The sequence below is a fragment of the Emys orbicularis genome, chromosome 1 (assembly GCF_028017835.1).
Source record: "Emys orbicularis isolate rEmyOrb1 chromosome 1, rEmyOrb1.hap1, whole genome shotgun sequence".
Lineage (NCBI taxonomy): Eukaryota > Metazoa > Chordata > Testudines > Emydidae > Emys > Emys orbicularis.
In genome coordinates, this window is record NC_088683.1 from 134,820,566 (window position 1) to 134,835,596 (window position 15,031).

General features: G+C 51.3%; 2 protein-coding genes across 2 annotated transcripts in view; one reads left to right on the forward strand and one right to left on the reverse strand.

Annotated features, from left to right (window-relative positions):
* Nucleotides 1–561: 561 nt before the first annotated feature.
* On the reverse strand, nt 562–6,376 carry LOC135890522 (zinc finger protein 70-like). The gene is made up of 3 exons (XM_065417946.1): nt 6,314–6,376; nt 3,331–3,432; nt 562–2,629 (listed from the first exon to the last, which is right to left on the reverse strand). The coding sequence occupies exons 2-3, from the start codon at nt 3,407–3,409 to the stop codon at nt 2,178–2,180; spliced, it is 531 nt and encodes a 176-aa protein (XP_065274018.1). The 5' UTR covers nt 3,410–3,432; nt 6,314–6,376; the 3' UTR covers nt 562–2,177.
* A 183-nt stretch (nt 6,377–6,559) lies between these two features.
* The window catches only part of LOC135895182 (tetratricopeptide repeat protein 38-like), a 34,042-nt gene continuing 25,570 nt past the window's right edge, over nt 6,560–15,031 (forward strand). Inside the window, exons 1-3 of the mRNA XM_065423255.1 lie at nt 6,560–6,631; nt 10,252–10,329; nt 13,708–13,789. Of these exons, the coding sequence (XP_065279327.1) occupies nt 6,608–6,631; nt 10,252–10,329; nt 13,708–13,789 (184 nt within the window). The 5' untranslated portion in view covers nt 6,560–6,607. The remainder of the gene's footprint in view (nt 6,632–10,251; nt 10,330–13,707; nt 13,790–15,031) is intronic.

Here is a 15,031-nt window from a genome sequence, read left to right on the forward strand (position 1 = left end):
CATGTCCCACCCCACAGGGGGAAGATGAGGCGTAAAGCTGATCTGGAGCTCTGGGCCCATAAGCAAGGCCCTGAGTACCCAGGCCTGCTGCAGGCCGTTCTGCAGCAGCTTTAGACACTTCCAGGCAGAGGAAATGCAGAGCCTGCTCGGGGCCACAGCGTGCTAGTGATTTCCAGAGGCAGCTGACAATGGTGTCCTCATGCAGGCTGGTCTCGCAGCACAGCAGGATTGTGACCAGAGCCAGCCTAGCCCCGTCCCACCTGGCGGCCGGAGAAACTGGGCTGGAAGAGAGGGCACGCTTTGGGACTGCACGCTGAACAGAAACCTCCAGCTGCGGTGCTGAGAGGCTGGGAAGTGAAACAGTTACTGACAGTGCAAAGGATCGTGCCCCGCTGAGATGAGGGAGGCAGCTGGCTCCTCTCAGAGTGACTGGCGCAGACCAGGGAGGTGGCACTGCCCATGTTCACACACAATGTGGTGGCAACAAAAGCCCCCAAAGAGACATGTCTCCAAAATGGAGCCAGGATGCCGCGGCACAAATGAAGCCATAGCAACACCGGGTGCCTGTGCCCAGCTGGCATTCCCCTCCGGGGCGCTTGGTGCAGTCAGGCCATGGGGCCCAGTGCCTGCCCACTGCAGACACGCCACAGCGCCCCTGGGAATGTCACAGGTTTATTTTCACTTTGTAACAAAACATTTTAGAAAATTCATTAGAAGCTGCTCCCGCAGCCCAGGCCCCCATCCCTCCACCCAGCCCCTCCCGTTTCCCACAAGCCTGCATTGAGTACTGGCATCCCCCTGCTTCTGTTCCCCCGCCCCGCACACATCTGGGCAGCTGCAGGGCGGGTTTTGGCTTGGCTGGGCCACACGGCAGGGCCCAGGGTGTTGGAGCAGCAGCCCAGGCAGCACCAGCCAGCAAAAGGGGAGAAAAACAGGGTCTGGCACTGCCTGGGCACAGTCCCCATTCCCTGAGCCCCACCCTGCAGGAAGCTCTGCCCCCATGTTTACTACCTGGGGCTGGAGAAACCATGACTGGTGGCAGCAGCTTCACTCACACTCAGTACCTGGCCAGGCAACGCAGGCCTGGCCCAGCCACCCCCATTCCTGGGCAGTGGGCGGGGGAGTGGCCATGCAACAGTGTGGACTCTGGTCAGGGCCAGGCCAGGACCATCCCAGCGTGAGGGGTGTGGGAGTCACCAGATGCCGGTGATGTCCTGGGGGCTGGGATGTCACTCAGCAGCATGCACCCGCTGGTGCAGCAGGAGGTTGGAGCTGCGGGTGTAGCCACGACCGTACTTCCCGCAGCGGAAGGGGCGCTCCCCAGCATGGGTGCGCTGGTGGCGAAGCAGGGCTGAGCGGTGGCGGAAGCGGCGCCCACAGTGGGGGCACTGGTGAGGTTTCTCGCCCGTGTGCCGCCGGCGGTGCTCCACCAGACTGGCAAGCTGGGCAAAGTGGCACCCACACTGGGTACAGGGGTAGGGGCGCTCCCCACTGTGCGCGCGCTGGTGCGCAGCCAGGGCTGAGCGGTGCCCAAAGGCTTGGCCACACTGGCTGCAGCGGAATGGCTGCTCCCTGCTGTGTGTGCGCCCGTGCTCCCGTAGGTGTGCCAGCTGGGCAAAGCACCGCCCACACTCAGCACAGGTGTGGGGTCGGGCGCTTGTGTGGCCCCGCTGGTGCCGCAGGAGGTTGGCACGGTCAGCAAAGGCACGGCCGCAGTCAGGGCAGGTGTGGGGGCGCTGGCCAGCGTGGGCACTGCGCTGGTGCTGGCGCAGGTAGGAGCTCTGTGTATAGCTGCGCCCGCACTCCCCACAGCGGTAGGGGTGCTCACCCGTGTGCACCAGCTGGTGCCGCAGCAACGTGGCACTCAGGGCAAAGGCTTTGCCGCAGACCGGGCAGGGGAAGGGACGTTCACCTGTGTGCGCTAGCCGGTGCCGGAGCAGGTGGGCTCGCTGGCGGAAGCGGCAGGGGCAGTCAGGGCAGGCGTGGGGGCGTTCGACACAGTGTGTCTGCAAGTGCCGTGCCAGCGTGGAGCGCAGCCCAAAGCTCTTGCCACAGTGAGCGCAGGCCTGGGGGCGCTGGCTGGCGTGGGCGCCCTGCTGGTGCTGTGCCAGGTGGGCACTCTGCCAGAAGCTCGGCCCGCACTCCCCACAGCGGTAGGGACGTTCACCGGTGTGCACTCACTGATGCACCAGCAGCGCCGAGCTGCCAGCAAAGGCCTTGCCGCACGCCAGGCAGGGGAAGGGGCGCTCACCTGTGTGCGCCCGCTGGTGCGTGGCCAGCGCTGCGTGGTCGCAAAAGCCTTTGCTGCAGGTGGTGCAGATGTAAGGCCTCTCGCTCGCATGGAGGAGCTGGTGCCTTGTCAGCGTGGCACTCTGCCGGAAGCTCTTCCCACACTCACTGCATTTAAAGGGCCACCTGACGGTGGGGCCTCTGTGCCGCGCCGGCTCTGCATCAGCGCTACCTCCTGGTACAGCCTCCTCCACCCTGGCACTGTCTCCTTGCACAGTTTCCTCTGCCCCCGCAGCAGGGTCTTTGTGCCACACTCTCCCCACCAGCTCCACATCAGTGCTGGTGCCGCCTCTTCCCGGTGCAGCATCCTCTGCCCCAGCCACGCTCGCCAGCCTCTCACCTGCAGGAACAAACGGGCAATCAGGCCGGAGCCGTCCCCACAGGAGGCCGGCTAGGACAGGGCCCCAACTACGGCAGTCAGAGTCCGAGGCACCACTCAAGTGGCCCCGCCCCTCCCCGGAGCCGGTTTCCGAGCTGGGATTGAAGGAGGCGGTCACACCTCTTGCAGCTTTTTCAGGCTGCTGCAGACTCAGGCAGGTGTCAGCACCACCCAGCTCAGGTTCACAAGCCTTTCTTTGCCTCTGTGTGGGCTGGAAATATTATTTGCTTTTTCAGTGAGAACCAAGACATGGCTCTCATATGGTTCTGGGGACCCTGGCGCAGGTGGTGCGATGGGTGCAGTGGTGCAGACAGATCAGGGAGAGGGTGGTGACAACCTCTGAGAGGAGCTGGGCCAGGAGGGCTTGCAGGGGTGGATGTGGGGGCTCCCCGCTGCCCAGGACCAACGCCAGCTTTTTTGCTGCCCCAGGCGGCAAAAAAGGATGGAAGAGGACAGGAGAGGGGCGGTTCCGCGAGAAGCTGCCACTGAAATGCCGCCGAATTCCACGGCAGCTGAAGCGTCGCCGCCAAAATGCCGCCAAGGGACCCAAAATGCCGCCCCCACAAATCCTGGCACCCTAGGCGACCGCCTAGGTCATCTTGTGGTTGCGCCGGCCCTGCCGCTGCCCCCACCCCTCTCAGCTGGACTTATTTATCCCTCACCTGTTTGGGGGCCCGGCCAGCTCTCATCGTCCTCGCCTTTGCTGAGATCTGGGACGTGCAGCTCTTCCCCTCGCTCCATCCAGTATTGGGATTGGGGCCCTGCTGGGTGAGAACAGAGCAGGTGGGATCCAGGTAAATACCCGCCGAGCTCGGCGTTCATCTGCTACTCGGGGCTGGCATGGACGGGACAGCCAGGAAATGCCCCTGGAAACACAAGAGGGTCAATTCAGACACAAACAATCAGAGTGGAGGGGAGACGACCCCACGGGCTCCCCGAGCCATGGTGCCAGCGTGGCCCCACAGCTGCTCACTAACACAGGGGTATAAAAGCCCACTGCCGGCTTCAGACTTGAACCAAACTGGCTCCGTGCGGCGCCAGGACTGAGCCTCTGAACGGGACTGGTGGGAAACAGCTGGCCTGGCTAATGCCACCCTGTGTGGTGAACACCAACTCTGTGCAAAGGAGCAAGCCCGGGAAGCGCCAGTTACCTCAGCCCACATCCCGTGAGCCAACGGCCCCACCGGGGACCCCACTGCATGGGGCAGAGAGCCAGCGATCCCCTCGGTCACAAGGGGGTGGCAGAGACTCCTGCGCTTTCCAGAGCAGACTGCGTACACAGACCCTGCAGGGGAAAGCGACCACGGCCTTCCCGAAAGAGCCCCAAAGCAGCTCAGAGCTCACAGCCTGGCCATCAGAGCTCTACAGGGAACAGCTCTGTGGTCTTCTGAGCCACAGAGCCCTGAGCGTGCTCCTGCTGGAAACACTTGACAGCATCACCCCACTGGACTCGACCTAGGGAGGAAGCGCCTCACACTAATGAGGAAACCCCCCTCACTCCACAACACGCCCAGGGACCCCTGCCGCTGGGACAGCGCCCCAACTCCTTGGCACAAGGAGCGTCTTCGTTCTGTGCTTGTGCAGGGCCCGGCGCCATAAGGCCTGATCTCCAAGTGGCTGTGAATGCTACCACTGGCCAAAGAGCAATCGCCAGCTGGTGCTGCCATTGCAAAGCAGCCCCTCTCCCGACTCCCCCAATCACAGAATTGGAAGGGACCTCGGGAGGTCATCGAGCCCAGTCCCCTGCACTCATGGCAGGACTGAGTATTATCTACCACCCCTGCCAGGTGTTTGTCCAACCTGCTCTTAAAAACCTCCAATGATGGAGATTCCACAACCTCCCTAGGCAATTTATTCCAGTGCTTCACCACCCTGACAGGAAGATTTTCCTAATGTCCAACCTAAACTGCCCTTGCTGCAATTTAAGCCCATGGCGTCTTTATCCTCAGAGGTTAAAGAGAACAATTTACCTCCCTCCTCCTGGTAACAGCCTTTTGTACTCGAAAAATGGTAGCATGTCCCCCCTCACCCTTTTCTTCTCCAGACTAAACAAACCCAGTTTTTTCAATCGTCCCTCATAGGTCATGTTTTTTAGACCTCTAATAATTTTTGTTGCTCCTCTCTGGATTTTCTCCAATTTGTCCACATCTTTCCTGAAAGGTGGTGCTCAGAACTGGACACAATACTCCAGTTGAGGGCACATCAATGTGGAGTAGAGCAGAAGAATTACTTCTCGAGTCTTGCTTACAACACTCCTGCTAATACATCCCGAATGATCTTTGCTTTTTTTGCAACAGTGTTACAGTGTTGACTCATATTTAGCTTGTGATCCACTCTGACCCCCAGATCCCTTTCTGCAGTACTCCTTCCTAGGCAGTCATTTCCCAGTTTGTATGTGTGCAACTGATTGTTCCTTCCTAAGTGGAGCATTTTGCATTTGTCTGTATTGAATTTCATCCTATTTACTTTAGACCATTTCTCCAGTTTGTCCAGATCATTTTGAATTTTAATCCTATCCTCCAAAGCACTTGCAACCCCTCCCAGCTTGGTATCGTTCACAAACTTTATAAGTGTACTCTCTCTGCCATTATCTAAATCATTGATGAACATACTGAACAGAACCAGACAGAACCCTAACCCAGAACTGATTCCCCGCCCCCACTAACACACACACCCCTGCACAGACACCAGTCACTCCCCGCCTGCCCACACAACCCCCTGCACAGACCACCGGTCACTCCCTGCCTGCCCACACAACCCCCTGCACAGACACCGGTCACTCCCGGCCTGCCCACACACACCCCTGCACAGACCACCGGTCACTCCTGGCCTGCCCACACAACCCCCTGCACAGACCACCGGTCACTCCCGGCCTGCCCACACAACCCCCTGCACAGACCACCGGTCACTCCCGGCCTGCCCACACACACCCCTGCACAGACACCGGTCACTCCCCGCCTGCCCACACAACCCCCTGCACAGACACCGGTCACTCCCTGCCTGCCCACACAACCCCCTGCACAGACCACCGGTCACTCCCGGCCTGCCCACACCCTCCCTGCACAGACCACCGGTCACTCCCTGCCTGCCCACACACACCCCTGCACAGACACCGGTCACACCCCCCCACGCACACACACAGAGAGCTCTGCACAGAGAGCAGCCAACCATCCCCCCCCCACACACACCCCTGCACAGGCACTGGTCACTCCTCCCCACCCCACGCACACACAGAGCCCTGCACAGAGAGCAACCAACCTCTCCCCCGCCCCCCCCCCCCCGCACACACACACCCCTGCACACACACACCCCTGCACAGACCCCGATCACCGCCCTCCCCCCCCGCACACCATACCACCTCTCCCGGAGCTGGCTGGGGGTTGGGGCAGATCCGCGGGCTGCAGCTCTGCACCCCCGTGTAGCGGCCTGGCTGATGGAGGGCTGCTGTCCGCCCCACAGGCTGAGCCAGCTGGGGCCGGGGGAGCGGAGCGGACGGGGCTGGCTGCAGCGTGCCCAGAGCGGCCCTGGAACAGGCTCGGGGCCGCTGTGCTGCTTTGGGTGTACTGAGCATGCTCACCCGAACTGAGCATGCCCAGTAACCTTCGCTGTAGCCACTGCCCTCTCTCTGCCCTTACTTCTGCTTACGATTTGCTGCCTCCTCTTTGGAGGGGTTTAAAAGGCAGGCAGTAGCAAGGAGCCCAGGTGGTCGCGTTGCTGGCAGAAACCGCGCCCAGTTGCAAAACGGGAGGGTTTCTATGCGTGTCGTCACACCTGTACACCGGCTGGGGGCGCGGCGCTCTGACCCCCGGCGTCCCCAGGGCCGCTGCCCGCTCAGCAGAGCCGCCCGTGCCCGGCCCCGCCCGGGGAGGCGTCTCCCTGCTGGGGGCGGGGAGACGGGCCCGACCCTGCAGCCCGAGGGGCAGAGAAGGGGCCGGGAACATGCTGCCGCTGAGAGACTGCAAGGTGAGGCGGGAGCGGTGCGATGGGCTGGGGGCTCTGCAGGGTGCGGGTATGTGGTGGTGGGGGGTCTTTCTTCCAGTTGGCGGAGCATCGCTCAGCCCGGCTCCCTGCAGAGCTTCGCCCTGCCCAGCCCCAGTTAGAAGCCCTCCCGTGCTGGTGTGACAGCCCCCCCGCCCAATACACACAGACTGTCACCACTGCCCCGCGCCCGTGTTTGCCTGGTGCAAATCGGGGGGGGGGGGGGGGTTGTGGTGGTGACTGGGAGCTAAGGGTCAGGACTCCTGGGTCCCTTCCCCAGCTCTGTGTCATGCAAGTGCTTCCATGTGCTTCAAGCTCCCCGTCTGAAAGTGAGATCTGTGTCGCAGGGAGGCTGTAATTCTGACTTGTGCGTGTGAATGAAATGTTTTGAGATCTTGGGTGGGAAATGTGTGGAGCTGAACTTGTGGGGGAGAAATGTTGGTCATCGGGCACAACCTCGGGGGTTGGAGAGGAGAGTTCAACATGTAGCATACAGTGCAAAACTATTACTCTGATGTGATCTCAGAAAACATTATTGGCTGAAACTGCACTGCTCAGGGTTAACAAAGGAGTCCCTTGGTGCTGTTAGGCAAAGTGAACATGTCAGGGCACTCTTCTACATAAAGGAACAGAGACTCCCCATATTTCTCTCCTATGTTTCTATAAACACTTAATTGCACATGTTACATTCCTTCAGTACTAATCAGTCTCTGTTTCTTAAAAGCCAGTGGACATTTATTTCATTTTTAACCAGCTCTGATTCTGAAGGTGCAAATGCTAATTACCAATAGTGTTCACATTTTTATTTATTTTGCTATTCTTTCATTGCATGTCTCAGATTTCACATTATTCTTCCAAATGCAAGTTTCACAAAGTTGTAGTTTGTTCAAGCAAGTATTTAACATTTATGAAAAGTAGCCAGTTGTTTCATTAGAATCTGAGTGTCTGGCCTCTAGATAAAGCTGCCGCTTGTGTAATTCAAAGTAAACAGTAATCCTATAATCAGTTAAGATAGGGCAAATTAAACCTTTTTTGAAGCTTGAAAAAAAATCTGTTAGAGAGACCCTTTCAGGAAATACTAAGGGGATCAGAAGCCTCCAGCATGATTTCCGCTGTCTCCACTACGGGCACAGCCTCATCAAGTTTTTCTCTATTATATTTGCTACCCTTGAATTGGGGCCTTGCTGAGTTTCTTTCGCATGTCTTGTCTCCCCAAATTCGTTACTTTCTGAGATGCTTGATTGTGGTGTAGGTCCCAATATCTTTATGCTGCTTTTAGGGCCCTGATTCTGGCTTAAAGTATTGCTATATCCTCAGTCATGGCTTTGTTTAAAAAAAGTGAGCTTCAGCGTCAGTTATAGCCCCAAGTGGGCTAATATAAAGGGGAAGGGAAGAAAAAGGTGCCATGCTGCTGCTGCTGTCATGTATTAATGAACCCTGGAGGCAGGGGCTTCTCTGTCATTTTGGAGGCCTTTTGAAGCACATAGGAAAGGGAGAGAAAGCAGAGGATTCATCTGCCCAAACCCTGCCCGCACCCCCTTCCCCCCCTTTTCACTCCAGCTCCCAACAAAGTTTGTGGCTAGCAACACTTGGTACCGGCTTCTCCCCATAGGTACTGTCTAAACTAGCCTGCTCCCTGGAAAGTTTCCTGTCATTGCTAACACTGATGCAGCTCTCCCAGTGTTAGCAATGTTGGGAACACTAGGGCAGACACTATGTAACATTCAGTGGTTATAATGCTGCTGCTGGGGGCACCTTTTCTAAACTAGTGTTCTCATGCTTGCTACCGCTAATTGAGGTGTATTAGCATTAGCAACAGTGGAATATTTTTCTGAAATGAAGCTAGTGCAGGGAAAGCCTAAGGGCTTGTCTATGTGAACCTTGATTTTTGTGACACGCTGGGGTGTCAATCTACCCTACCTGTTGTGTACTATGTCTGTCACTGACACGCAATACCATTTCCTCAGTGTGCTTTGATCTGCTCCCTTTTCAAAGTTGGGTTAGTGTCTGTATGTATACTGTAATATACAGCCTAATCGCTTTCCTGCTCCTTTTTGCCATAGACATAATACAAACAGTAAACAAAAGATATACATTTACATTCCAATATAGCTTTTTTAGACTTGTAGTTTAAACACTCAAGTACTTAAGTACTTGCATGTGATCCTTTAATCCAGTCATGATGAGGAAATCTTGAGAATGCTAATAAAAATAGATGTTACTGCTACTTGCTTCAGATTTTCACCCTTGAGTTTCACAGCTGAAATCAGAAAATAGTTTAAGCTGTAAAATGAAACTAGACAAACAATTGCAAAATATGGTTCATTCACAGGAAAATGGATTAAATGGCTCCAGGTCTTTCCATCTGTATTTTTTGTAAATTCTATGTCATGGAAGAAAAATTGGTTTTGACTACTGTTATTTGTCTAGCTCTTTAAGTTTGCCTAGCATTATACAGTGGATAAAATGTGTAAGACATGAATCTTTGCCCTGAGGAGCTTACAGTTTTAAAGGCATTAGTGAGATCATTCTAGAAACAGAGAGTGGGAAGTGGTCAGTGTATATAGATTACATACAAAAAACTAAGTTAGATGTTTAGGTTGCAAAATCAATCATTTGGCATATTTAAGGTTTCCTATGCAACCTTAATTCTGCTCCCTTGCGCATGCATCCTGTGGAAAAGAAATAGTATGTAAGTATGCATATGAACAAGGAAGCAGAATTAAGGTTGCTCAGGTAGTCTGATGGCAGATGAGGGATTTTTGGAATGATCATTGGATTTTTCATCTGATTATTGGGATTCTTGTAGGAATATTCTTAAGGACAGTCAGGAAGCAGTTTGCACAGCCAAACACACCATTGTGTAAAGCATACATCACCTCATCCAGACAATAAGAGGTGTTCTTTCAGTCTTCCTAGTAATAAATTGCCATGGTGGATCTAAAACTTCAGTCATCACAATGAGATGTTTACCATGCAGTTTATATAATGAGGCTGTTATATAATCTGTTTGCAAAACTGTGCATGGCCTAATTCTTTCTTTGTTTGTGTGTTGTATTTTAGCCTTATCAAATGTCCCTACTAGCTCCTATAAATTAATCCTTAGGTCAAATTCTCTGCTGGTGTAACTCAGTTGATATCAGTGGACTTAAACTAGCAAATAATTTGGCCCCAGGTGTCATTGGGGTTGTTGATTTCGACAAGTAGCAAAGCAAGAATTTTGTTTTACCACATATCCGTTTTGAAAGGGGTATATCTGAAGTGATGCGACTAGCATACTACTGCGGTTTATAGAGAGAATGGTACTAAAATTAAAAGAACTATAGCATATCTGGGTCCTTGGCAGATACACAGTATTGTGCAATTTCCCTTGTCTTTTTTCCACCACTACCATTCCGGCCTCTCTATCCCCATTAAGAGGATTCCTCAAACATAATTTTAGTGGAGTAAAAGACTTACATGCGTCTCAAAATGTCCTGTAAATTTTTTAGGTAGATGAAACACTTGCTAGAAATCTACTGTTCTTGTTCTTAGAGCTCAGCTAACATGACCGCTGGAAAATCAATGTATTTAGTAAACAGTCTCACTTTTTGTTTTTTATATAGGCCTGGCAGGATGCCGGACTTGCCCTATCCACCACTAGTAATGAGGCCTGCAAAATGTTTGACGCCACACTGACTCAGGTAGGGGCTGGTTTTTTCTGGGGGCCCCCAGTTGGCCAGGGCCCTTGGACATGGGTCCCATCGGCCCAGTGGCTAATCCGCCACTGGGTATGGCCGGGTTTTGACAAAATGTGATTTGAAGGGACTTTCAAGTATAAAAATAGTGTTTATTGCAGCTAATTTTTAATTTGCTTATCCTCTTTATGAATCAAAAGGAGAGTCTGGTTAAAAAAAATCCTATTTTAAAGAAACAGATTCCCTTATGCATTACTGATGACATCTTAGGCCCTGTCTACCCTACAAACTTGGTCGATGCAAGTTACGTTGCTAGAAAGCCACCATAGTTAGCATATCGCTCATGTGCATGCATATTTGGCTACTTGCGTTGGTAGTGCGCATACTCACCTTGTATCGATGCACGGTGTGGTATGGTATCCCACTGTGCAACCAGCTACTGTCCAGCGCAGTGTCTTTTGGGAAATTTTCGCAATGCATGGTGGGGTAGAAACAAGTCATGCAGGGGTGCCTGGGAACAAGGGTCAAGTTCCCATCATGCAAATTTCTCCATCCCATAATGCTATCCATAGCCCATCATTTTCACACCATTTTTAAAATCTCAGAAACCCATGTGGCACTTTTTGGTATCTGCGGTCTCCAACAGAAGCATGGAGACCCCCAGAGCTCTGCACTATTGTTATGAACACTGCAACCACAGGACAAACAATCCTCCAGTATTTGCAGAGCTGCAGGAAGAACCGTAACAGGAAGGGGTATGACAGTTTCTTTGAGGACAGACTGCTGAGATATATAGTGAAAAACAATTCAAGGTTGTTGGTGGCATTCATGGAGCATCTGCCTATTTTGGCACCAACCCACCTTGCCACAGACTACATCAATAGAAAGGGCTACTTTTCTATGGTTGTGCAATTGGTGGATCACTGGGGATGCTTTGCTGAGATCAATGTGGGCTGGTTCGGGGAGGTATGTGATGCTGGCATCTTTAAGAACATAGGACTGTTTAGAAAGGTGCAAGCAGGGACTTTCTTTCCCGATCGGCGGATTACGGTTGGCGATGTTGAAATGCCAGTAGTGATCTTGAGGGACCCAGCCCTAATCTTTGCTCCCCTGGCTTATGAATCCACTCTCTCAACACCTTGACAGCACCAAGGAAAGAGTCAACTACCTGTTCAGCAAGTTCAGAATGACAGCTGAAGATGCTTTGGGTAGATATAAGGGACAATGGTGGGGTTATTCAGAAGATTAGATTTCAGTGAGAAAAATATCCCGAAGATTATAGCTGCCTATTGCGGCCGCATAATATGTGCGAGGCAAAGGGGGAAATGTTGCAGCCAGGATGGAGGTGTAGTGGCTGTCTGCTGGTGTGAACAGCCAGAAACAAGGGCCATTAGAACAGCTCAGTTCAGAGCTATGCCGCTGAGGAAGGCCTTGAAAGAGCTCTTTAATGGTCAACCACAGTAATATGGTGTGGTGGACTGTGCTTTACCTGGCCCTGAAGTTTTGGGAGGCTGTTGGGGATTGTGTAGTGCTTGGTGTACATTTCTGCATGTCACAACTGTCTTTTAATGCACCTGTGAATTATGCAGTGCTTGCTGTACATTTATAGTTGTTTACATTGTGTTTTTTACTGATCCTGTGAGTTCTATACAATTATAAGTAGTGAGTGCTCTGAGTAGTGCTAGGCATTCTGCAGTATATGTTCTGAAATAATAAAGATGAATTTATTCCAAAAAAACAGACATTTATTGCATACCAAAAACAGTGGAAAAATAATGTGCAATTAAAAAACAAATATAATACAAGCTTCTAAAATAAATTAATGGAACAGAACTTTAAAACTAGAAAGGTAGAAAACATTCCTGTCCATTTCAGTCCTTTTTGGCTACACCCCTCTTTCCCCTCCTCCCCCCAAAATTACTAACCGTACATAGGAATGAAAAGCAAATAGCGATACAAACTGAAGTAGAGCTGGAACCTCTTCTCATACAAGTAAAACAGTGAAAAGTTGATATCTGTGCCCTGCTAACTGGGGTTGGGCCGGGTGCTATCTTCACATTTTAACATGTAAGGAAAAATGCATGCACACACTTACTTGAGTTCTTACCCATACTCAGCTGGTAGGACTGGCTTGACTATGTATCAGAGGGGTAGCCGTGTCAAGTTTCAGAGGGGTAGCCATGTTAGTCTGGATCTGTAAAAAGCGACAAAGAATCCTGTGGCACCTTATAGACAGAAGTATTGGAGCATAAGCTTTCGTGGGTGAATTTCGTGCGTCTGACGAAGTGGGTATTCGCCCACGGAAGCTTATGCTCCAATACTTCTGTTAGTCTATAAGGTGCCACAGGACTCTTTGTTGCTCTTGACTATGGTGGAGTCTCAAAAAGATTCTAGCTCATGGCATAATTGGACCCCCTTCTCCTCCTCCCCCTCCTTGCTGTTCATGGCAGGAGTCTGTGTCTCAGGGTTCTCAGAAGTATCCACAGTGGTCTACTGGGTGCTGGTGGGGTGGCCACCAAGTATGGCATGCAGCTCATTGAAAAAGTGCCAGGTCTGCGGCTCAGCACCAGATAGAATGTTGGCCTCCTGGGTCTTGTCATACACCTGCCACAGTTCCTTCACTTTCACACAGCAGTGCTGCTGATCCTTGTCATACCTCTTCACTTTCCTCCCCTGTGCAATCTCTTCATAGATGTCCATGTTTCTACGATAGGTCCATAGTTGTGCCCACACAGCCTGCTCTTCCCTCAGGCCCAAGAGATCCAACTCATCCTCCCTACTCCAGGCAGTAGCACATCTAGCGCGTGGCGCCAGCATGGTCAGTTGGGCAGTTGCATGCAACAAGGGAGATATGCTAGATGTACGCACCAGCTGGGCAATCAGGAAAAGGCATTTCAAGAATACATGGAGGTTTTAAAGGGGAAGTGGGTGGCTTCCAGTCTCTGACTCCTGATCAGTGGTGTTTACAATTGTGACCAGAGCTGTCATTGTCGGACATTATGGGACTGCTGCTGAGGACTGTTAAGGTTGATGTAAGTCACACAGTGTCCACATTTGCACTGCATCAGCCTCAGTAGGTTGATCATGGCACAATACTGTTTAGGAGGTGGTGTCACTGTGCCGCTGTAACAGGGATAAGCACCCTGCTTATGTTGGCTGGAGACAAATTTGAGTATAGACACATGCACAAATAGGTCGACACAAGATAGCTTGCAACCTAACTTTGTAGTGTAGACCAGGCCAGAGATGATTACTTCTGAAAAAAATTAGTCTCACTTTTTTCCATTGATCTTGTTTACTTTTGAATTTCACTCAGCTGGGACCATGGGGGGTGGGAGGGAAATTTCATTTGATTTCTAGTCAGTTTCACACTCTATTTTACAGTATGCTACATGGACCAATGATAAGAGTCTAGGGGGCATTGAAGGATCTCTCTCCAAGTTACATGCAGCAGATCCAACTTTTAGTAAGTATAACTTTTTAATTGCTGGATATGCAGTACAGTAGTTGTATATGGTTAACTTATTTCATACACACAACTGAAGGACTGGGTTAGTATAACATTGATTGTTTTCATTTAGAACTTTTTTTAGACAGCCATTTTTCTTCCCTTGAGTATTCTCACTTTTAAAAAGCAAATATGAGAAATAGTAAATAGGTTGGAAAAATTGATACCCTATGAACTAAGAAATGTCACAACTAAAAAGAAAAATTCTTAGCTGTCCCAGTAACTTGATGGTACATGTTGAAATGAAGGAGAATTTGGTATTAGAGCTCAGCCTTATTATGGAAAGTATATGGTTAGGCCTTTAAAGGGACTGGAGGAGACAAACCTTGCTATTCATGCTTCTCCTTCTGGCATATGAGCTTGATATGATTAATGAAAGGAAAATTAATGCCAGGGAAAAAGCATATGAAGAGGAAAGTGGTGAATCTCAGATTGAAGGCACTGATGAAGGGATATCTTCTGATGCTCACTATCTTCTGATGCTGAACATGAGGGTTGAGACTTGCAGGCATTTATTTTATTTTAGCTAATTAAACAGAATACATTCAGTATTACAGTACACTTCATTTAAAGCTATCATCGTTTATTTTACACCTTCCTGCGCTGTATCAAGATTTTTTGACATCTTTGTACATATACAAAACAAATATGGCTTCCCTGTTGGGCAGTGTGTGTGAACATTACATCTGCGCAGAAATAACAAGGCAGGGGATGTACCAGAGGTAGAGTGCCTCCCAGTAGCAAAATAGCAACTTTAATTGCCAAATTTCAAAGACTTGTCCCCAGAAAGGAATGCTGGGGGGAAAATTCCTGTCTCGAGACAGCCCTACCCTGTGGAGAGACAGTTGGGCCTATGCAGCCCCAAAGGAATGTGCTTCTCTGTGGGCATGTGTACGCTGCAGTGGGGAGCGTGCTTCCCAGTTTGAGTGGACAGGCATGTACTAGCTCTGCTCAACTTACCATGCTAAAACTAGCAGTGTAGCTGGGTATAGCACGAGTGGCAGCTCAGGCTAGCTGCCCAGGTATGTACCCACAGGTATGTACTCACAGATAGGTTTGTATTCAGATGGCTAGCCCGAGCCACTGCCTGTGCTACCCCCAGCTACACTGCTATTTTTAGGGCACTAGCTCACGCAGAACTAGTGTGTGTCTATCTACCTGAGCTGGGAAGCACTATTCCAGCTGCAATGTAAATGCACC